The sequence below is a fragment of the Thunnus thynnus genome, chromosome 12 (genome assembly GCF_963924715.1).
Source record: "Thunnus thynnus chromosome 12, fThuThy2.1, whole genome shotgun sequence".
Taxonomy (NCBI): domain Eukaryota; kingdom Metazoa; phylum Chordata; class Actinopteri; order Scombriformes; family Scombridae; genus Thunnus; species Thunnus thynnus.
The window spans coordinates 11,256,592-11,280,284 of NC_089528.1; the positions used below are offsets into that span (position 1 = coordinate 11,256,592).

The following is a 23,693-nucleotide window of genomic DNA, read 5'->3' on the forward strand; positions in this document are numbered from 1 at the left end:
AAAATGACACACACATCAAATGCAGTAGCCATGTCTATTTTTTGATGTGAATCAAGAATAGCTTTTGAAGGACAATGTGTTGACGGGTATTGAGCACTAAACATGAGATGGGACCTCTAAAACCTTCCTTTAAATAGCCCTGCAGGCTGCGCCCGCACAACAGGCTATTACAGGCGTTCAATGACACGGTAACCTGCATTACCAGCAGCCTCTATTGCAATGCGGCGGCGCTCCACAAACCTCTCCCCGCTCTGGTGTTGGCTGTTCGGGGGATAAAGCTGAGTGCTATTCGGTCATGTGATTCCTATTTTTTTTTCCTCCTCTTTTTCCTCCTTCGAAGTTGAAAGGCAGGAGCAGAGCGGTGGAGGGGGCCCAGCTCGACTTCATTACCGGCCGTTGATGCAGCGGATTCGTCTCTTTTCAGCCACATTATTGTTTTTTAGTCGCTCGGTGTGATTTTTTTTATTTTGAAAACTCCAACTTTTCCTTCACAATGGCGGGGGCTATTATAGAGAATATGAGCACGAAAAAGTTAGTGATAGTGGGTGTTACTCTGCTTTTGTTCCAGGCGTTTGCCTTCATGGTCGGCGGTTTAATTGGTAAGTTTTTCCCTCACTTTTATGTTTTGTTTAGCTAACGTTAGCCTGCACGTCTCTGCCTGTTGAATTTTAACCGTTAATGTCTCTAAACGGTAAAAGGGCAAAGTTTGAAGTTGGGCAGCTCGGTAAATACCTCCATACCAGCGTTAATAGACGTTTTTAAAAGAAAAGAAAAGACCGGTAAGCGACAACTTTCAGCTGCGTTTTACCTACAAGGCATTGACATAGCTGTGTATAAAGAAATGTGCTTTGAAACAGTCACTTGGACACCAAAGCTGCCGAAGTGCACCTCAGCTAAATCACTGCTTTGTATCAAGGTGTTGCCTGCCTGCCTGACTGTCTGCATGCCACAAGCGGTGGCGTTATTTTTTTAGGCTAAAAATAACACTCTTGTGGGTAAAATGTCTGCTTTTCAACGCAGGAACACTCTGAAATACATCCAACCTTTTGTGTCTTTTTTTTCTCACTTCTTTGATCCAAACTCGAATGTTCTTCCCCCCCTTTTCTCTTCTCATACCTCCTCCTCCTCCTCCTTACCCCTCCTCCCATATATGTCTGTCTGCTGTGTGGGGCCCCAGGCAGCATCTCTACCTTCCTTTCACTCCTTCCCCCCCCCCCTCCTCCTCGTCCTCCTCCCTGTGTGTATCCCCTTCTCCCCAAATCCCTATCCCCTCGCAGGCACAGTGTATTTCCTCCTCTCCCCCTCTTCCTCTAGCTTCAGCTGCAATGAGACAGACACACAACAAGACACAAGAACGCACAAGTGCACACAGCTGTCAAAGTTGCATCTCGCCTTGAGGACCGCATCAGAGTTTGCTGTCAAATTTCTTCAAATCCACCCACACGCTCACACACATGCACAATGGCAACACACACAGTTGATAGAAGTTGAGCCCATGTGTATGATCTTTCTAATGGCTTGAATCTGGAAACCACCCACAGCCGCCCCCACCCCTTCCGAAACACCAGTCAGCCTCTCTTGTGTCCCCGCGGTCCTTCTCGCTCACTAGATGGCTGGTGATAAATTAGCTTGTTTGGTTCGTTCCTGGCTGAGATGGTTTTAATGAAGCCAGATTCCTTTGTGTTTGCTCGGTGGCCGGGGGCGGCAGGGGTAATTGAGTAGAAAGGGTTTTTTCTCCCCTTGTTTCCCAACAAACCCGGGAACACGGCATGGGGTCAGCGGGCTGAGGGGACGGCCATTATTCTGGACACACTGCGATGGAGACTGGAGGAGCCGGTGTGCTGCTGGACTCTCAGGGTCACTAGATAATTGAACTCAGAGGGGTTCCAGATAACTGGGTTTAATTCAGTCTGGTTTCCACTTTGTTGCTCTGTGTGCGTATGTGTGTTTTTTTTATTACTTTACACAGCTGTTAACACACTTACACAATTAAAGTTTCCTTGAGGACATCCTTTGTTAAGTTTTATGACACTATGGAGTGTAACTCAAAGGGTGTTTGTGGTGTCCGCCCTTCAGCTCTCTGTCATGCCTGAACAGATATGAACAGATGTACAGATAACTGAGTCTGTACTGGCTGGTACCATTTTCTTGCAATCCTGGTTAGTATGCCTCGGAAACTAGGAAATACTGAAATATGCTATCTACAAGTATTAATCCTCTTGGGTTGCTGCTTGCTAGAAGCACGTTTGACAGTGATTACAGCTTTAAGTCTTCTCAGATGTGTCACTAATCTTTCTCATGAGCTGAATCTGGAAACTCTGCACTTTCATGTTCACCCCCATGATTCAGTACTTCCCAGAATCACCTGTGGCAGTAATTACAGCTTCTGGAGTCTTTTTGGATACATCCCTTTACAGCTTGGCACAAACATGGCTAGAGTATTTGTCCCACTCTTTCTTGCGAATCTGATAAACGAATGGGGAGGATACTTGCAGGACTTTTATGTCCATGTTGTGAAGCCACTTCAGAGTTGTTTAGCCTGTATGCCTGGGTCCACAGTCATGTTGAAACACAAATCAACACAGAAATTACAGAATTTGGCAATCTGAGAAAGACCTTCCTCAATAATCACATTTTTACAGTAGATGTTGCGTATGATAATGGATGAGCTTGGAAATTCCTTCAAATTCCCATAATGGAGCAAAAGTATTAACCATGTCTTGGTATTTACAGTTAAGGGTGCAATAGATCACAAAACACACGGTTCAGATCGTATCACGGTGTTGAGTCACATCGGATAATTTTTCAGATCCGATGGGGGGGGGGGGGGGGTAACAACTACTTCTGTTACACCACTACTTACAGTTCTTCCTGTTGAGTCCTACGATGCAGTGCATCACGTTTTTATAGATACAAAAATTAGACATGTGACACTACACCTGTCAGTGATGAAGCAAAATGATGATTCATAAGTGTCAAATAAGTAACTGCTCACTGTATATATTCTGATTGATACTGTATTTTTTTTAGACCAATACTGATATCAGTCTCAGATATAACTCCAAATATTCATAATGATAAATTGGCTGATAGGAATTTCTGAAAACAATCTTTGTATGGGTCTCTTAGATTTGATGATTAGATTAGATGAAAAGTGTTTCTAATATTTCGTCCACTCCATTAACATATATGAGGGGGGCAAAATATTAGCAACACTTTTCAATATAATGCACTCCAGTACACCACCACCCACTATGACCTCAATAATAAACATAATGTAGAATTATCATCTTTCTGACAACGTCAACAAAAACTGAAAATGTATAAGCTTTGTAAAAGTAGAATTTATGGCAGAGCTGTTGTATTGGATTGCATTAGATTGCACAGGTGTTCATAATAAAATGCTCGCTGAGTGTATACACAGATATGCAAAATCTGCAATAAACTAATATCGATTGATATGTCATCCTGGATGGTTTATTGGCCTGGATGATTTATCACTCTCGCAGTAGCTGCTGTATAGTAAAGTGTTATATATCTATTACATAGAGAGTAGTGAATGAGTGAACAAGGGGGTGACATAGCACAGCTAAAGGAAGCTTATGATGGTTCCATATTTGTTTTCTTAATTATTAGGTGCATGCAGCAATTTTCAAACTTGTTAAACTTGTTTTGCTTTTGCTCATGTATGACTTCTCTTTCAGTGCACACTGCTTTACAATTCATGGAAGAGTTTCTTTGACATGCCATCTGTCCCACTTTGCATGCACACATAAATTTACCTCTTATGTCCAGTCAACTTAATTGGCCACATGACTTTTAAATACATTTTCATGTGCTTAAAGGGGACCTCTGCCGATTTACACATTAGAGTCTGTTTCTACAGATTAAACAAACTTTTCTGGTTGTTTATTGTCTTTATGGATCAACCTTAACCCCCATGCAGTGTGTTGTATCTGATATAATGAGATAATAGTGAACTCAGGCCACAAATAATCAACCAGACCCACTAAACATGTAGATCTTCATAATATCCGAAAAGATCTAGTTAAGCTTTTGCCTTGAGGCTACACCATGGCCCTCAGACCTCTCAGGTTTCGTTCACATCAGACTTCCAGCTTTTACAACAGAAGACTGAAGTTTTTGTGTTTGCATGATAATGACAGATCTTTTCGCAAGCACTACTAAAATCCCGTGAGTAGAGACTACAAACACCACGTCTTGTCAAGCTCATGAATCTCAATGCATAAACAGTGTAATTGGTGCCTGAGAGCTTTCGGGAATTTTCTCTCCCCGTCACTTCAGAGGAGAGAGAGTCTTGCTACCAGGCATTTTCTAAACAGTGTTAAAAGTAATTGCCAAAGTGTTTGGACTGGATTTGGCTCAAGCCCAACCTGTTGACTGTTCCTAATGGTTGCTAAGATATTAATATTGTCCGTGCACAGTTTAATCCACAGCGCTCAAGTTTTATTTATTGATTTGTACTCAAACTTTTTGCGTGATTTATTAGTTTGAAGGGAAATTTGGCTTGGCAGGACCTTGAAACACTTTGCTGCAGTATTTCAACATGACACTCAGTCTTATATCTCTTCCACTATGTATTTGTCTCACCAGCTCCCAGCCCCACCACAGCGGTCCACTACTTGGCCACCAAGTGTGTGGACATAGTCAACCGCCGTCAGGAAACAAAATGGTTCATGCCTTGGGGTCCAAACCAGTGCGATAAGATCCAGAACTTCGAGGAGGCCATGGCTAAGAAGATTGAGGCCAACAACATTGTGTTTGCTGTCCACATTCCTCTACCTAACAAGGAGATGAGCCCCTGGTTCCAGTTTATGCTGGTCATCTTGCAGTTTGACATCGCATTTAAGATGTACAACCAGATAGGTGAGAAACAAGGCTTTGTTATGGGTTTCAAAAAAATGGGTGAGGACAACACGGCTCATGTTTCTCTTTCAGGACATGACTTTCTATGTAGGAGTGGGAAGAAAATCTAATCTAATATGCCTCTAAGGGGCCATGCTGTCTTACATGGGATCTGGTGTGAGGAATCTTAAAGGACCAACTAATAATCACTTATGTTAATTGTATTTCCAGTTTGGGTGACCTACAGTGTCTTAGTTTTTGTTCTGCAACATTTTTTCAGTGCCTGAGTCTTATTTTTCGATCGGTAGTGTCAATATTTTGTCTCTTTGTTATTCCTTTTAGTTTGATTATCTGTGTGCAAATATTTACAGTGGCTTGGTAAGACCAAGCTAGCCTCTGAAATACTCACATCCATCCAGTCACTTCTAATCACTCACGTCCTAAATTCAAGTGTAGAGTCATTTGTGCAGTCATAACTGTACCAGTAATACTCATTGTTATGTCTTTTTTTAATTTTACCTTTCTTGCAAGACATGCTGGTAAGCCGTTGTCTCAAGTTCTTGGTTCAGTCTATCACAGTGAACGCTTGAGGAACCTACAGGAATGCGTCTTTTTCAGTAGATTGGATTTCTGTTACACTGAAAGGCAGCAAACAATGATGGATGTCCCGCTATTTGTTCTCTATAGTGGCATAGACCGTGGGGGTTTTGTAGACGGGCTTGACAGACACTCTTGAGACAGGTATAAAGAGAGAGGAGCGGTAATCTGCACCCTGTTTCATAGCTGGTTGCCTCTCAGCAATGAAATGTCCTTTTATCCGCTCCTGAGAACCAGAAACAAATGATTTACATACTTTATAACAATATGAGATAACCTCAATGCAGTGGATTTCAGTTCTCAAAATTCCTCTCCATCCCCCCATTTTCAGGATAATTTAAAGTTATTATAATTTGTGCAAAGGTTGGCACAATTTAACGTACAATGTTTAGATTCCACTAATAATATCAATTTATACAGGGTGTGCTGACATTTTTCTCCATATTTAGATTATCATTTTATATCACAAACACCTTCATTTTTAAATTGTTGTTTAAATCGACCCCCTTCTGAGTGGCAATACATGTTTGCTGTTATTGTCTTGTATTTTCTTTGGGACCAAGACAGTGGTGTAACATGGTGATTAATTGGGCCATTTTGTGGTGTATCATGCCTCTTCTAATGCTTGTTTTCGTCCTTCCTACACTCCTAGCGGTCTTAATGTTAAGTGACATTAAAGCTTTGGGCAAACAAGTAAAGATTAAGCTTGAAATCTCTCTTGATCCAGACTTGCTAACTGAATAAATTTAGTTTCATCTTTGGCCCCCTAGGCTTTGTCACATATCTAGTTTGCATTATTGTGAAGGGAAAAAACACTGTCAACTGGACTGTAATCCATCCTGTGTCCCCACCCAGTGTCAGACAACACTGTTGTGGAGTGTATCAGAGACAGACCTACAGCATCTCAGTGTTGGAGTGCTTGAATGAGAGGAAAGGGAGCAGGAGGGAGATAACTGGTGTCTCAAAGAAGACAGGGTTTGGTATCCTGGTGGGGTGCTTGGGATCATGAAAGAAGGGATTAGAGAGGATGAAGAGAGAGTCTAACCCGGGAAAGAAATTTTGACTCTCAATCACATCATTCCCTTTATCACCTGTAATGTATAGCTATTCAAACATCACTTCAAGCTTTGTGGCGATTACAGAATCGTGTCTAAAGTAACAAACGCTTGTAAAACTTGGTAAACATCTGTCTTATACCGTGTCATTAGCAGAAAAATGGTTAAGTAAAATAAAGGTCATTTAAACAATGTAGAGAACAGAAAGTTCAAATGTTTGCGGTTTAATTTTGTATGCCCCAGCCACTCTGGCCTTGCTTGTCTAAAAAGTCATGTCACAATGATGTCCTAGTCATCAGCATAATTAGCTTGCTAACATTCTTGGCCTCAGCTGTGGGTTGTTTACTGCCTGGCTGCCAGACAGACGGAGTTTGTGATTCAGCCTGGACCACAGACAAGTCTCTCTGTCAGATGCTGCAGACTCATTTAGATGTTTCTGCGCTACGGCAGGGACTCTGAGAACTGAGTACTGTAGATGCAGCATAAGGTAGAGACCAGGTGGTGTTCCAGCAGTGGGATTCATTATTTTAAAATGCATAATTTTCTGACAAATTTCAGTCTATTCATTTATGTACAATTTCTTCCTAGAATTCAGTTTTTCTAGAATTCTGCATCACTACCTTTCCTATATTGTAGTGAGACAGAAAGAAAAAAATTATACCTTCGCCTGATTTACAGTAACAATGTAAGTAAAAGGCAAATTTCCTGATTTTAAGTAGGCATCAGATAACAAATGCCATCTAATTATGTGAAACTACAGCTACTACCTCATTTATACATCAGAATAGATTGGAAGTTGTCTTTGTTTTCATTTTAAAACTAGGTTCTCATTGTTTTATTTAGCAAAGCAAAATGTGATCCAGCAGTACATGGAAAGACTTGACGGCTATTATTAACATCCTTATCTAGCAAGCTGATAGTAAAGAAACAACCATATTATGGTTTGTTTCTGACGGCCAGTTTTGTTTTGGTAAAATATAGATTCGTTCGTCTTGGAAAATACTCCTTATTTCTTATAAAAGAGCAATGTATAAAACATTCAGGTATTCATTGAGCTAAATAGCAAAGCTGCATTCTTTCTGGTAAAAATTCAACTCTCTCATAATTTTTGTTAATTGAAATAGTTTAATTAGACCTAAACAGATTTGATAGGATTCAGATAAACTGATTAGGTAATGGATTCAGATTTTTAAATAAATCAAACCTCAACCTTAGAAGCAATGGAGCCACAATTAACAAAATGGTGTCACCTCGTCTTAATCCCGACCAGAATGCTCGCCATGCCTAAGGTAGGCGGATTCTGTTCCACAGCTGTATGACAAATGAACACAAGGCTATCTCTTCCTTGACCAGCTTATCTGTGTAACAATGTTCGTCCCAGGGAAGAGCTTCGCCCTTATTAACCACCCCACCCACCTGCCCCACTCCACCCAGGCACCAAGCACCCCTTGGCCGGGGTCCAGCAATAACACAGCTGTTGAGGAGGCTTAGTTTCCGTGGCGATGGCCGCTGGACTGGAGTGGAATGTTTGCATGAAGTAAACTGACATTCGAGGGCGTCTGGCTCGACCAATGGCAGAGTAAAGGGCAATACAGAGACAGTCTGCTGCCAGTTCTCATCTGGTTCACTCTCCCCCTTCCTCTCCTTTTTTTTTTTTTTTTTTTTTTTTTTCCTTTCTCACAGCACAGGCCACTGGGTTTCTTTCTCTTCATTCCAGCTTGTTTCATAACAGCACAAGAGGCACTCTGGAGGGCTGGAGGAGAGAACACTTGGCTTTGTAATGTGATCTAAAGATGCAGTTTTAATAGCTTGGCTTTGGATGCTTTTGTTCGATTCACTGGGCTGGACTGTTGGAGGCCAGCTCAAGGTCTTGTTGAAGTTTATGTCAAGTAGGAAGTAACCTAGATTTGGGCCACCATGGAGAGCAGACTGAATCACTGATTATGTTTACATGCAGAGAAATTATCCTATTAATCTGTTTCAGGCCCATTCCAGGTGACGGGATCACATATTAACACTTAATTGGTTTGACCTTGTATAAACATGTTTGTTTTAGGATAAACCAACCAAATAAAGCCTTCTTGAATCAACTGAATGATTCTTATGACAGATCCAGCTGCAGCCATGTACGGAAGATTAATGATTTAAAATGTACAACATCATCTTCACATTACTTTCTTTACACTGTACCACTCTGAATACATAAGCAAGCAAAAACACTAGCATGTCAACTGAAAACGAACAGTACGTTTGCAGTCGGGAATGTCTCCTTGTCAGTGCTGGCTGTGTAGTCACTTTGATGGTGGTATAGTTAAAAGGCCATGGCTGTCTGTCATCAGGACTTAATTTTATCCCTTCATAGGGATAGTAGCAGGCAGCAGGGTTGTGCAGTGAGGAGGCATTGAAATACACACTGGAACATGAATGTATTATTCAATTTATTTTCCCATTTTTGCATTTTGGAAAATAAATTCTCTGTTCTTCATACACTATGCTAGAAATAATGACTATGATGCCAGTTCAAGTCTGAATCATAACTGCACAAATTGCACTTTCAATGATTCGGAGGGGGTGTATTCATTGCCAAATCTTCAACAAGAAACTGTCTACCAAATGGTTGTATTGATCCGAGAGTGAATTTCTTGGGTCATTCTTGTGTCCAGAGGATGGAGCGTTGGTCACCGTTGATGTGGGCCTGGCCTACAGAGACGACACAGTCAGCGAGTGGACGGAGATGGCTCGCTCTTTTGAACAGCGGAAGCTCAACTGCAGCTTCACTACTGCCAAGGTGTGGAAACAACACTGTGTGCTTCATGATAACACATCTCTACATTAACCAATAAACCAAAAACAACTTATTGAGTTGTTAAAATATTAGGTGTTAAATAGTGAGTCCGGACAGAGTTATTACACTAATATGATGTATTTTGTCTGTTATTTCTTGCTAGTAGCTTTCACAAATGTTATTGTTTTTGTATAATGAATCTAAGTAATTGGTTTATGTTGCGATTTCATGGCATTATGAGATCTGAGATTTTTTTTTATATCCTCCAATATTCGTTAGGGGATTTCAGTCCACCATGCTGCTGCAAATTGTAATGATACTTAGCTGATGTAAACTGTTGACTAATGAACCACATTTATATGGGAGTATTTCCACAGTCGAGCTTGAGGGAAATGTGACCATTTTTAATTAACGCTTGCAGACTGCTGCCCAGCCTGATTGAGGCTGAAATTACAGGGGCCTTATTGCATCTGCCTCCAGATGAATGTGCTTTAACCAGACACTGTGTGCTGCTTGTGTGTTCTCCAGACCTTTGAGAATGAGGGCCGTTACTACGACTGTGACACGCTGCCCTTCATGGAAGTTGGTAGTGTGGCCCATAAATACTATCTCCTCAACATCCGCCTGCCTGTCAATGAGCGCAAGAAAATCAACGTGGGGATTGGAGAAATCAAGGACATTCGTCTGGTTGTAAGTTGACTTTTGATTTGTTTGGCGTTACTGTATCTTGGAACCTGAAGCTTACTTGTGCACTCTTTCATTTTGATGCACAGAACTGAGATTCCTTTCAAGAGTGCCAGTGTGACAATTTTGGCCATAGTTGGACTTAAGTGGAGAAAACCTTGGATATAATGTATTACTAGCTCGTGATATTATTTGTAAAATGATGATGGAATATAAGGTGCATTTGTGCAATAAATGACATACATGACATACTGTATGTACAAGCTGACACTTGTGTTTGTTTCTCCTCGAAGAGCATCCACCAGAATGGAGGTTTCACCAAAGTTTGGTTCGCCATGAAGACGTTCCTCACACCCAGCATCCTCATCATCATGATCTGGTACTGGAGACGCATCACCCTCATGAGCAGACCTCCTGTGCTGCTGGAGAAGTAAGACTGCTCCTTCATCGGTGTCAGTGTTGTTCTGTAACCATATATTATTATTATTATTATTATTATTATTATTTTGTTGTTGTTGTTAGGGAAAATGCCAAAATGCCTATCACCTACAATTACATCGACATTTGTTCAGTGGTTTGCATGAACACAGCCAGGACTCAGAGTAATAGTTTCATTAAATGATGCTGAGGTTCTGCATCAGTGTGTCTGCTGGATGAAGGCACATATTAAGTATGGATGAAATATAGAAGTAGGTCATTCTAACTCTGCACACTGAAGGTCACAGAGATCGGAAGGTGTTGTTCATCCCGCGTACGTGGAACAATGTTATCACTCAACTTTGTGAATGCATGTTAAATAATTAGTAAGGTGGTGTAAACAAACAAATGTGTTAAGAAAACAAAACAAAACACATTCTAACAGCAAATGGGTGTTCGACTGATACGAGACAGCTGTCACCCTGCTTTTAACTGTTAGCAGAGACTCCAGCGCAGTGTAGTTCAATTCATACACTTCACTGGTAAACAAAATAATTACACTGAATTACATGTAATCATAGTTAAATAGAGTTAATCTCTCTTTTGTCCATATGTGCACTTTCTCTCTCTCTTTCTCTTTCGTCTTTCAGCAAGTCAATTAAATGGCGTTTAAATGTTGGTATCATTGAATTAATTTCTAAGTCATTAGTATTTCAAAGTCAACCCCCGACGTGTCTTTGACTGTCTACCAAATTATTACTTTATTTCAAAGAAAATGTTGAACTTTACACTAAAAAAAGGCATTCCTCCTCTTTCTCGGAAAAAAAAGATTCAGAACACCAGATATTAGTGTCAAATTCTTAACCAAACTTTGGAAATTCAAGTCTGCAAAGATCACAGCTGCAAATCCAGGTAGTTCTGCCTGAAGCAGATGGTTTGAATGCCATGTTGGGGAAAGTTGGAGGCATGCTCAGAGCCCAGTGTTTGTCTAACCCCCTGCCGTGCTGGGAAGACGGATCAGTACGAGGCAGTGTTCTGCGCCACAGGAAGTGCCTGTTGAAGCATGAAACACGTTACAAAATGTGCAAGCTAGCACTCGACACACATTTGGGACATACACGTCAGCTCGCTGAGACAACACACACACACACACACACTCACACACAGTCAATGTCTCTCTCCTTCTCTCTATCTTTTCCGGCTCAAGGCTTTTATTCCCAAATGACCAGTAAGCTCTCAGGAAGTGCGACTCGTAACCTATTTGTGGGCAGTGGATGATTTTTTCATGCTGGTAAAAGCTTTACCAGAGTTCCCTGTCATGCTGGCCCACAGAGGTGTCAGAATGGTAAACCTCAGACTTCCTCTAAACTCAAAAGGACAGAGTGTGAGTGGGGTCCTTTCAATGTGGAAAATGGATAAGGATGATATAATAGGTTATTACACGCAAACATCCATCATCTTCATTTTCTGATGCAGAAATTTCTCCTGAAATTGTAATCTGAAAAATGTTCTGTGCTTGGCACATTTATGGATTTTTTCACAGCCATCATTTTTACTTGTCATAGCAGAAAAAAGCACAGGTATAATTGATAACATTAACAATGGCTGTGTTCCATAAAGTCTCTCAGTGAGTCAGCATGCACCATACCAGCGCTTTGGAACTGCACCATGAACTAATGTTATTACTTACACCTGTCTGCTGTGAAGACCCCTACCTTATTAACTTCTTTACATACAAAGCTCTTTGTCTTTGTCTTGACACACATTCACACAGACAGAATATGGCCTCAGCTCTCCCGTCTGTGTTGGTTTTGCTCAGGGCGCATTCCCAGCATACCACCCAAATGTGGTTTCACTTTGTAAAACATCACTGTGTTGAGCTGCATTGCTTAGAGCCTGTATTACTCAGTGGTTGCAAAAAAGTTTTCTACCTAAAGCAGATGCTTCAGATCACCGTAATCTGCTTGTTTTCTTCTGTTCTCTCTCTCTCACACACACACACACTCTCTCTGTGTAGCTCTGTTTTGCCCTTTTCACTATATTTACGATCATCCTTTCATCTACTGGAGGCATGCAGAGACCTGTCGCAGACACTGGGAAGATGAGCTTTTATTCTGTCTCTTTGTAGGTTGATTGCTCATTCGCCCTTATTCCTCTAAATGTCTGGATTTCAAGGTCAGGGGATGTTAGCTGTAATAATGAGGTTATCTGGAAAAGTAGTGAATTATATAGAATTGGTCAGGTCAATGGGGACACACTGTGCTTGTAGCCGAATGGCTAATCAATAATGTCCTGAGATCTAATGAGTTTGCTTCAGCAGACACAGACGTACCCTCGCTGTTTAAAGATGTAGTCCAGATTCTGGTGGGAAGCCTGTCAGGGGCTGTAGCTTCTTTATTAAATTTCTGTTGATGCTAGCTTGATGATAGATAAACACAAATATACATGCCTGGTTGAAGTCAATTATGCCACAAATGCATCAAAAAAATTGTAATCCTACTACTCTTAACTGTTGTTGAGACCTTTCAATGTGAAGTAGGTAATGAGCGTGACATATTCCAGTTTTAAGAATGTTTTTGCTCCTTCAGGGTAATCTTAGCTCTGGGCATCTCCATGACCTTCATCAACATCCCAGTGGAGTGGTTCTCTGTTGGCTTCAACTGGACCTGGATGCTGCTCTTTGGCGACATCAGGCAGGGAATCTTCTATTCCATGTTGCTCTCCTTCTGGATCATCTTCTGCGGGGAGCACCTCATGGTACTGAACACAGCACAGTTTAACCTAAAGTTTGGCATGCTCTATGTATTTTTTTTTGTTTTCCTCACTGACCTGTAGAGTCACTTGCTAGCTGCCATCTCACCTACAGCCTTTAAGTTCTTTCACAGCAATTCTGGGTTGACTGGTTAATGAAAACAATTGCCTGCTTCTCTGAGAACAAGACTTAATGCTTGTTTAGAGGAATGCTTTAACGTCCATGCATTTTCTCCTCTTTCTTATTCCAGCCTAATGTAAGCTTATAAAAAGTGTAGCGCACTTCCAGCTTTCAATAAGAGTGACACAATTAAAGACTTATACTACTGTCTTGAGAAAGGAGGATCCCACACACTGCTCTTGCTCATCATCTACTAATAAAAATTAAATTGTGTTTTATGGAATAAGGTTTTTCCGATCTTGACTCTGCTGTCGTTTTGTCCAGGATATGCAGTTCTTTGAAGCATTGGCTCTGAGCAGAGGAGAAGTGAAGATGTGTCAGAGCTGTGTACCAGCCATCAAAATCTTCCCTGAACATGGCCTTCAGCCCACAAATAAATTGCAGGTCATTCTCATCTGGCTGCAGAAGCATCTGTAGTTTGGCAGAAACTGGAGCAGTCACAGAGATTGTCAGACATTCCTCACTAAGGAGCAGGGACCATTAACTTGTTGACCTGTTTGATGAGCTTCATGTCTATGTCAGAATCAGCTCTCTGGCCAGCAGTATGTTCTGCACAGCAGGCTGTTGCTATCTTATGGGGAGGAAGGCTCCCCTTTGCGCTTCAATCAAAGCAGCACTCCACATTTCTGCTACACCTCGCGCTTGTAGTGCTTTCTGAGAGGCCAGAAGATGCATGCGATGACTGTGCTTCTCTGCCTTAACTAATAATACGCTTCTTATCCAATACTAAAGCTGGTTGCTTGTTCTCTGGGTTCCCTTCATTGAGTCCTGTGTGTGTGTGTGTGTGTGTGTGTGTGTGCGCACCTCATTGTACACTCGTCTGTGCAGCACCTGACGTTTGATCTCCCAGTCTTTGGACATATAATGCACTGATTGCTGTGTACACATTGTGCATGTCTGTCTGTCAGTGCTTGATTGCAGCCATGTGAATATCTGTTATTTTGTATTGTCACCTTTTCGTACAATGGAGAGATGCCCTCTTTTTTTTTTTTTGTTTCTTTTGTTTTTACAAATATTACTTTTTGGCTCCATTTAATATGCCATGTAATGTCTAAAAAACAGTTGGCTGCACCTGTCATGATTCAGAAGAGTCATAATGAATCACTTATTTTGTGTTTTTGTGTCACTTTGACATTCTTTTGATCAGTGTAGAACAATTAACATTACCTGTACATCTGTTGTGATGCAAAGGTTCAAACATTAAAATGTCCAAGGGTGTAAATATTGTCATAGTCACCTGAACATTTTGATGGTTTTGCCAGGGTTACCCCTGAAGAAGAACAAGGAGACACTGTTTTAAAGCTGGGGGGGGGGGGTGGATGCCTGTTTGTCCTGGTGAACTCATTCAATGTAGTATATCACGTCTTTGAATCTATTTTGTCCTTTTCTCTCAGGACCAGACAGAGAGGAACCGTTTCTCAGTTTACTGGAAGCAGGTCGGACCCATCGTGTTTGGCTCCTTCTGCCTCTTTATCTTCGACATGTGTGAGAGGTGAGAAGTGTTTTCTTCACTATTTAAAACAGCAGACTTATTTCACAAAAGTTCTACATTTCATTGTGCAATATAGTATAATATTTCATCTTTATTTGAAATTCTGCTATGTATTTTTTTCTTACTTTTATGCCTGCCATGTCCATATTTTCAGCCATATGACATGAAATGCTGTCACACTCTCAATACAGGCAGCATGTGAATTTGTTGTTGTTTTGTGTTACCAGGGGTGTCCAGTTGACAAACCCCTTCTATAGCATCTGGGCTTCTGATGTAGGAACTGAGCTGGCTGTATCCTTTTTACACAACATATGATTACTGAAGTATTCAGCAACAGGAAAAAGAGCTGTCCATCACCTCTGTGAGCAGCTGGTCTGGCCAAATGTTGTACATTCATTAAACAGGAAAGACTCTGTGAGTGTAAATCATGTTTTGCAGTTTAGCAGCCAATAAAAATCGCCATGTTTATGTTCTTGTTGTTGGAACAAAGTCATGTCTTTACCAATACTGTGCCAAATACAAAACTACTACTTATTTTTGTCTTATTTTTAAAGCACTGGTGATCATGACTCAATGCTTTGCCTCCTATAATTGCAGTACATATACATTTCCTCTTGCTGGGCCTCAGCATGAGCTGAAAAACTGATCTCTAGACTAATAAGATGAGAAATAATTCAGTAATGCCATACGTGAGAGCATTGCCAAGAGTCTGGACATGATGTGTTTATGTGTGTGTACCTGTTTGTTGCTGTGCTTGCCAGGCTGAGGAATGCAAGATTCATCGTCAAAAACAAGTGCCAGAACACCTCTCTGTCTTTTTCTCCCCTTCCCCCTCTCCCTCTCCGAGCCTTTTCCGAAGGAAAAGCTTGCCACGTTTTCTTGAGTCTCTGTGGTTTGATGAATACATTTGGTACAGTGTCTATAACCAGGGTCATCAAATCTTTATAAGGCCCACTGCTGACAAGTTTCTGCTGTGCCTTCTACTGCAGTAAAGGTTTTATAAGAGACAAAGACTAACAAGGCATGTAACAGCAATTTTTTTGGATTTACATTTACTGATTACAATGTAGATATGTGCAATTTTGTAAAACTCTTATTTATTGTCTTTCCCACTCATTAGCCCATTTTCAGTCTGCAATATATGTTACATTACATTCTGGTGGATGTACAGCTGAAGCTGCATACCAGTGCACAGTCTACTTGCTTTTGCTGCAGATCAGATTCTTTTTTTATCTTATTTGGTTATTTCCTTGACTGGTGTTGCCTCAGATGGCATTCATAATTGTGGCAGGGATCTGTGCCTGTCTCTACTTCCTCTTCCTCTGCTTCATGGTCTTTCAAGTCTTCCGCAACATCAGCGGTAAGAGGACTTCACTGCCTGCCATGTCCAAGGCCCGACGCCTACACTACGAGGTGTGTGTGGTTTGATTCATTTGTCACTCTCGTGTTTGCATCTCCAAGTTGCTCTGCTACACTGAGTATGTTTTTATGTTACTAATTCATCCCCCTGCATCCCCTTTTAGGGTCTGATTTTCAGGTTCAAGTTCCTCATGCTGGTCACTCTGTTTTGTGCTGCCATGACTGTCATCTTCTTCATCATCAGTCAGGTGAGTCTCCATATTGTTGTAAAATGTTGTAAAATCAGGACAGTTGCCCCTCTCAGTTAGAAGCACTTAGGTGATTATAAAAGCTCTTTTGCTACTGTCCCCAAATACACAAACAACCTACCACACAGCTCTCCAAAGTATGTGTTTATGTTTTGTCTGCCCAGGTGAATGAGGGTCATTGGCACTGGGGAGAACACACTGTACAGGTGAACAGCGCTTTCTTCACCGGCATCTACGGCATGTGGAACCTGTACGTCTTCGCCATCATGTTCCTCTACGCCCCATCTCACAAACGCTACGGAGACGAGCAATCAAGTGGTCAGTGTATCACTGGTAACTATTTATTTCTACCAACAATCCAAAGAAATAACACGGACTGTCACTCAGTTCTCTCTGACTTCCCTACCTCGCCTGTGTCACTGAGCCCTAAAGCCATTTGCTCCTACTGACGTCATAAATCTATAAAAACAAGCCACAAATGTAGTTTAATTTTTTCCTAAAACAGGTGAACTTTACGCAAACATGAATAAACAGGGTATTCGTTGGGGGCTATTTTAAGCTGTGGAGTAATATGCGCTGTACGTGGGATGAACTAAAAAATTAAGTACTGTGCCCATGTTCATCATAATGAAGGAACATGTCACACAGTGCAACGGTGTGGCTCACTGATGTGTTTTTAAAGTCTCTGAAGACGTAGCTTCAATTCTTAAGTATTTCTCTAACATTAAATATTCACAACTAAATAAGCAACATTAAAGTTTAAATGTGAAAGTGAAAAAGTCAACTAATGCATCAGGACTCTGGGGGTGTGGTTTGATCAGATCTGATTGACAGTAACCAAACAAACCACCAAATGTCGTCATATTCCGATTCAAATGTTGCTCAATCCTGATGGGAAGTATGTGACATCACCTTTTTTCTAACTAATTCCGCCCACATCAAACCAGTGAGAAGAGCACGTAGCAAAATAGAAAAAACAAAATCTGTCACATGAAATAACCAAAATGGCTCTGACCTTGGCAGAAAGTATTGTGTTAATGTTGGATCCTGTCACTCATAGTAGAAGCTGATTGAGAAAATAAGTTTTCAGGGGCTTGAATAGTTTTTAAAATAATCTTTACCTTTTTTCTTTGTCCTTATCTTTACTTTAATAGAGATTAGGGTTGACATCTTTGAAAGTGTAATGTAACACTTACTACAGTTAGTTTACATTCTGTATTTCAAAGTGTTACATAATTAAGCCCTAACCATGTTGTCTTCTCATTGTATTAAAGTTATTAAAATGGTTAAATGACATTAATGTCAGTTGCTCTCACCTCATTCTGATGGAGAGCATCGGCCTGTCTTCTGCTGTAAAGCTGCCTATTCATCTAAAGTTTGTTTTTGGAGGAAGGGGGGAGGGGGGGTTTGAGAAGGACCCAGATTCCCAGGGGAAAGAAAGGTCTCTTTGGCCCAAGAGGGTGATTCTAATGGACACCAGGCTTCCTTCCAGACGGAAAGGAAGAGAACAGTGAAGAGAGGGGGTGGAGGGGAGAGCGGGGAAGTAATGAAAACCACCCATCCATCTCCTGACGTCAGTGACACAGAGAGAGGAGAAAAAAATGGGTTTGAAGGTCTGGAAGCTTTCCCTGAAGCGCATCAACCAATCTTATGGGACGGCTGCCTCTCTCCAAGTCTCTGTCTCTCTGTGTTGATTTACTTTATCAGCTCACTCAGTTTTACTTCTGTTTCGATCAAGCTGAAAGTATTTATGTCAATGAAATTCAGCTTAACCGACTTGATATGCAGCGGATTGTCTGCAGCAATACACAGGAATAAACAGGGAAATGGGGACAGCGAGATCCCAAACAACAAATTACATGCTCTTAAAATGTTTTGTATTCTCGTTATCCGTCATGGGCATACTGATGATGTGTCATGTCTGTGTGTGCAGGAGGTACCGGAGCAAACAGTGGAGAGGACATCCAGCTGACTACCACCATCACACATGTTGACGCTCCCACTGAGATCTACAAGATGACTGGCAAAACGGCCCAAGAGTAGATCTCACACTGTTACCTACTGCTCCAACGATCCCCTCCCTTGTATATGTAATCAAACAGGCTTTTCTCTCGACATCTCTTGGTGCTCAAACAGCATCAACAATCCACCTTGCATGAACCTACCAGTCCCACAGTCGCTGCCCTCCTCCCAGCACCAAATCTTTAGCTGTGTGACTTGTTACGTGCCACCCTGTTCCCTATTGTCCCTAAAGTCCCTATTGAATCCCCTAAAGACTGAATATTATCAACACTCTTATCAGTTCCTTTCATTTCATGGTGGATTTTTTTTTTACATTTCATACTTTATGTAAACTATGTTGTGTTTGTAAATGTTGCACAACTCTTTTGTCACCAAGTCAGGTACGTGAAAGCTGCTTTATAGAGATCTGAGTGCAAAGAAAAACATTTCTTGGTGGTCAAAAGTTGCATTTTGCAGCAGTCACACTCCTGTTTTTCAGTGAGGTTTAACTTGTTTGTAAAGACCTGAGCTTTTGATACAGATGGACAGGAAGGTTTTTTGGATGCAAATTTGCCACTTGGTTTGATTTTCATTTCTACCTGTAATACTCTCAGTCGAGGCCTCAGAGCCTGTCACAAACACATATTCTTCCATAGAAAGTAGATCATGTGGAACACTGTTGTTAGTCTTTCAAGTGGTGGTTCTTTTTTTATATCATTGGGGGAAATGTACAGACCACATAGCCACTTTGGGAAATTCATACTGTACGGTCATTATGTTACATTGTAGATATCTATTTTTTATAAAGTGCTTATTTTCAGCTTCACAAAATATATGCATCAAGCTCTATCAATGTTAACAAAGAGGTTTGAAGTTGATTGTAGCTCATTATACATGGTTCTTAGTTGTTTTTGTTTTGCTTTTTATTCTAATTTAAATAAAAAAACTTTTGCTTAATACTTTTATGTATTGTCCTATTCCTTGCTCTAAATGTTTGGCTCATATTCTTTCTGCAAGTCGTTATTTATAGTCTTATTTGGCAATAAATTAAAGAAAAATTGTATAATAAACTGTTGTAAATGCTTGGCACAGGCTGCAGAGTTGTTTGAATTAAACTGGACTTTGTGTCTAACTACTGTGCCTCAATCTGAACATGTATTCATGTGGGCAGAGTGCGCCTCTGCAAGGCTCAGAGCAGAACAACAAACCAGTTTCACTTTCTCATGTTGGTCAAGCTAGACAGAGACAACTAGTGTGAGACAGGAAGTTATCTTTTTTTATAGATTTTTAAGTATATGCGGAGATGAATATTCTGGGAATAAATTTCACTTGCTTTTGCATTTATTGAGCTTCATCAGCAATATACAAATACAGTTTTCATTCAAACATATACACTTCGGGAGACTGCAACATGTGACTGATCCCTGTTCATCTATAGATTACGATTTTACATTTGGTGTAAAATTTTAAGTATTATTGTTTGGGATAATTAAAATAATAATGTGAGCTTTATTTGTATATCACTTTTTAAAACAGTCAACGGAATGCTTTACAGAATCAAAAGAATAAGAAAACATGACTAAAACTAAAAAACTTTGTTTCAGCTTGATAACACAATCCTCTTTAACAATTATCCTAAAGACCTTTACATAATTTTCTCAACCTGTGTGAGAGCACATAATCCTGTAATTTATCTTTTCAGAATCAGTTTATCAGCCAAATATGCTGCATACAAAGAATTTGTCTTGGTGTGTGCACCCACAAATGCAACACAGAACATAAAATATAATGAGAGTAAGGTAATAATAATAAGGATGAAATAATGAAATAAACATAGTAGTACTAAAATTAAATGAAAAATTTAAAATCTATTTACAGAATGGAATAATACTTTTAAAATGGGATATAAAACTTTAAATGAAACATTGACTGTACAGAGGAAATATGGACTGTGCTACAGACCAAGAAATGGTGTCTAGTGCAAGAAATTCAATGTGACGTGCAATAATTAAATGATGTAACAGTGGAAGGTGAATGCAATGTACAATGTTAAGTCCAGTTTGATATAATATATGAAAATGAGCAATGCAGGGATTAAACAAGGGATGTGAGATGTAAAGTGTAACAGTTCAGCTATTATTTTGATTTTAGATTTTATGCAGTAACATGCAAATTCGTAACACTGGCAGGGTACATTTTCAGTTATAACCACTTCTACTTACTTTCAAAGACTCAAAATTCAACATTTAATTTTGACTCAATCGTGAGTTTTATTGTGAAAAGCTTCTCCGGAATTGGTATTTCAACAGTAGCAAGCTTGATGCCTTCCCGCATTCCACGAAAGACCCGTCCTACTCTGCCTCTAATTGGCTAGTATACGTTACCTTCGTTGGCTAGATTGGTTCAGTTTAGGCACGACGAGAGAGGTGATTGGATCAGGGTAAGAGTGTCAGGGTCACAGCCAATCAGAGGCAGAGGAGGGCGGGTCTTCTCAGAATGCGGGTGGGAAAAAAATAACGCTAGTTGACGTTGGCGAATATCCGCTCGTGTTCGGTTGGTCCGCCTCTCCCTCCCGTCAAAATTCGGCTGTTGTCGTCGCGAAGCGTCCAAGTGGAGGAGGAAAAGAAAAGGAGAGGGGGGAGACTGGTCGTACTAGGAAGCAAAAAAAAAAAGTAAACGACAATTAAATATTAACACCACCCGTCAGCGGAAAGTGAAAGCGGCGCGACTCGGCAGCTTTGAAGTCGACACTGTGGTACATGGAGAGCTGGTTTTCCACAGTCTGTGGTGTAAACACATTAGTGTAGTTGTGACATTGCGCCGTGAGCGACAGAGCAGAGGGAAAAGGTCTCCTCCCAGTCTGTTGACGGATACAGTTTGGCTCCAGTGAAAGGAGACACGGCTCAGACCTGACTGTACATTACCCCGGCCAGGTAAGACTGCCATGTGTCTATACACTTGCCTCATTAACAACAACTGTTGCTCCCAATCTGCTCTTGTATATGAGACATATTTACTGTCATTGCTGCCAGCTCTCACAGTTTTCATCCGTTTATACAACTTAATGAGGCACCACAGCTAATTCAAGGTCCACCCATGTTTCATTGCTCATATCTGTGTGAGCAACACATAAATATGAGATTTGGTGTTCAACAGGTGATAGCTGGAACTGAAGGTTTATTCAGCACAGGGCTCTCTGGGGCCTGGTGTCCTGATTATTCCCTACAGGCCCCACCTACTGTGTTTGCCACATAATGAATGATTTTGTAAAACAAATAGATTTTTTTCCAGAGCATTATAACACTTTAACTCATATGTAAACCAGCCACTTCCTTCACATTAGTCGATTATGCAATGGTAATCGCTTGCAACATTGCCAGTGTGGTCCAACATGAAGCAATTGGATTATGAAGCCGGTGTGATGGTTGAAGTGGAGGCCCCACACAGGGAAGAGGCTGAGATGTTTACATGGAGCATCAACAGCTCTGTCGATGTCCCCTGGCCATTAGGAGGACAGAATACAGACCAGCCATTGATAAGGCCAACTCATTAGTACCCCATTCACCACCATCAAGGCCTCCTCTCAACGCCCATCAACATGAGTGGGCCGCACTGCACACACTGGACGCTGAGGACCACACACTTCCTCCCTTCATGCTGACAGGGCTTTGGGTTCGGTGTAACTAAGTTTTATCATGAAGGAGTGAATGGCTTCATGACAGACACCAGCCAAAAGGAAGTGTCGTAGAAAGAGGTGAAGGGGCAGCAACATGCAGAATATGTGAAACACTTGTGTCTCTTTCGTGTACACTCATGACCTACGTATGTCAGTTTCACTGGCAATAGCAGGAAGATGTTGTTTTATTAGAAACGGAGATGATGTCCGCCGTGAACAATTTCCTTGTCTGATGCTGTCAGGTCTGATCATAAGGCTGTTTGGTGCAATTTCTCTGAACAAACTTTCACCCCCTGTATTAGCAAAATGTGTACATTCACTATTTTTTTTTTAAATTTCCTTTCCTTTTGACTGTACAATACTTACTGAGATGTGTGTTTAATGTAGAGGTAAAAAAAAAACCCTGACCTTTGACATGAAAGTTTTTAAACTCATTACCTCTCTTGACTCTACCAGCTTCGGTGGCATGGCCTGCATTTGGAGTTGTGAGTAGGTTAGTCCGGATTGCTGGCAGGATTTACTATGACGTGTGATGCATGTAAATTGATTAGTAACAGGAAGAGGGGACTAGGTGGTCGAGATGAGGAACAATGACTCGCTTAATGCAAGGATTAGATAAAAAAGGATAGGGTAGGGAACTCCCTGTGCAGCTTGTGATTGAGGGGAGGATCGATGTTAATCTCCTTCCTCTGTCTCCATATGAGTTTAACTTGTGGAACAATGGATGAACTGTTTGTATCATGTGGGAAGTGGCACACGCAGCTGTACCCAATGCTTTAATACCTTATCGGCTAAAAGGCTGTTCTGGAAGCAGCAGCAGCAGCAGTGTGCATCTCCTTTGACACAGAATGCTGCCTGACTCGATTGGCAGCTCCGTCGGTGAGTTTTTGACAAACAGCAGGTTTTGGTGCAGGAGGAAGATGCAGCGCTGGCCGCCGCCTGAGCTTCTCATCTGCCAGGATCTGTTTCCTCATAGTGCTGTGGGACCCCCCCCCCCGCAGGTCTTTCATTGTAGAATGTTTGTTGAAGTATGAGTCGGTGTGTGTTCATGCCTGTGCGTGCTTGCATCAGTGTCCCTAAAGTGATCGTACTACTTCCTTACTGGGCTGAGTGATTCACATATTTTCTCAACATGTGAACACACACACTTAACACACACACACACACACACACACAAATGTCTTTCTGTTTCTGACTCTCATGATAATGTAACTACATGCTCAGTGAAACAGTTATTTCTGTCATGTATAGGGCTGGGTATGATTTGAAATTTTTTTTGGAGTAGAAACAATTAGTTGATTAATTGACAACTGCTTTGGTCATTGATTAATTGTCATTTTTCATGCGAAAATGTCAAACATTAGCTGTTTTCAGCTTCTCAAAAACATAAACAATTCAAACATGTCACCTTGTGCTTTGGGAAATGATGAGAATCATAATGTTTAATTAATCCATAATGAAAATAATTTTTAAGTTTTTGATTCTAGTGCTGATACAATATCTGAGTTTCAGTGCAACAATTATACTTTCTTACTTTAAGAAATTCAAACATGCTTTTGTAGAAATCACTTTTTCATTTAA

The 23,693-nt window shown here is 40.9% G+C and overlaps 2 protein-coding genes across 5 annotated transcripts in view; both read left to right on the forward strand.

Annotated features, from left to right (window-relative positions):
- Window positions 1-181: 181 nt before the first annotated feature.
- On the forward strand, window positions 182-19,395 carry wls (Wnt ligand secretion mediator). 4 transcript variants are annotated; one of them, XM_067605440.1, is made up of 13 exons: window positions 182-599; window positions 4,615-4,887; window positions 9,182-9,306; window positions 9,832-9,993; window positions 10,281-10,417; window positions 12,993-13,161; window positions 13,601-13,720; window positions 14,731-14,828; window positions 15,056-15,119; window positions 16,098-16,241; window positions 16,352-16,435; window positions 16,600-16,768; window positions 18,369-19,395. In XM_067605440.1, the coding sequence occupies exons 1-13, from the start codon at window positions 494-496 to the stop codon at window positions 18,476-18,478; spliced, it is 1,761 nt and encodes a 586-aa protein (XP_067461541.1). In that variant the 5' UTR covers window positions 182-493; the 3' UTR covers window positions 18,479-19,395. The 4 variants fall into 4 exon arrangements, with proteins under 4 accessions (XP_067461541.1, XP_067461542.1, XP_067461543.1 ...); XM_067605441.1 differs by having other exon boundaries at window positions 183-599; window positions 16,600-16,753; XM_067605442.1 differs by lacking the exon at window positions 13,601-13,720 and having other exon boundaries at window positions 185-599.
- A 1,544-nt stretch (window positions 19,396-20,939) lies between these two features.
- gng12a (guanine nucleotide binding protein (G protein), gamma 12a) overlaps window positions 20,940-23,693 on the forward strand; it is a 28,630-nt gene continuing 25,876 nt past the window's right edge. The window contains exon 1 of the mRNA XM_067605444.1: window positions 20,940-21,369. The gene's annotated coding sequence lies outside the window, so the exon portion shown is untranslated. The remainder of the gene's footprint in view (window positions 21,370-23,693) is intronic.

What these genes read in the sequence shown, in the direction of transcription:
- wls (XM_067605440.1), top strand. Translation starts at nt 494, where the DNA reads ATGGCGGGGGCTATTATAGAGAATATGAGCACGAAAAAGTTAGTGATA. An exon ending in AGCCCACAAATAAATTGCAG is followed by an intron (nt 13,721 to 14,730) that starts GTCATTCTCATC and finishes CTTTTCTCTCAG; the next exon opens with GACCAGACAGAGAGGAACCG. An exon ending in ATCTTCGACATGTGTGAGAG is followed by an intron (nt 14,829 to 15,055) that starts GTGAGAAGTGTT and finishes TTGTGTTACCAG; the next exon opens with GGGTGTCCAGTTGACAAACC.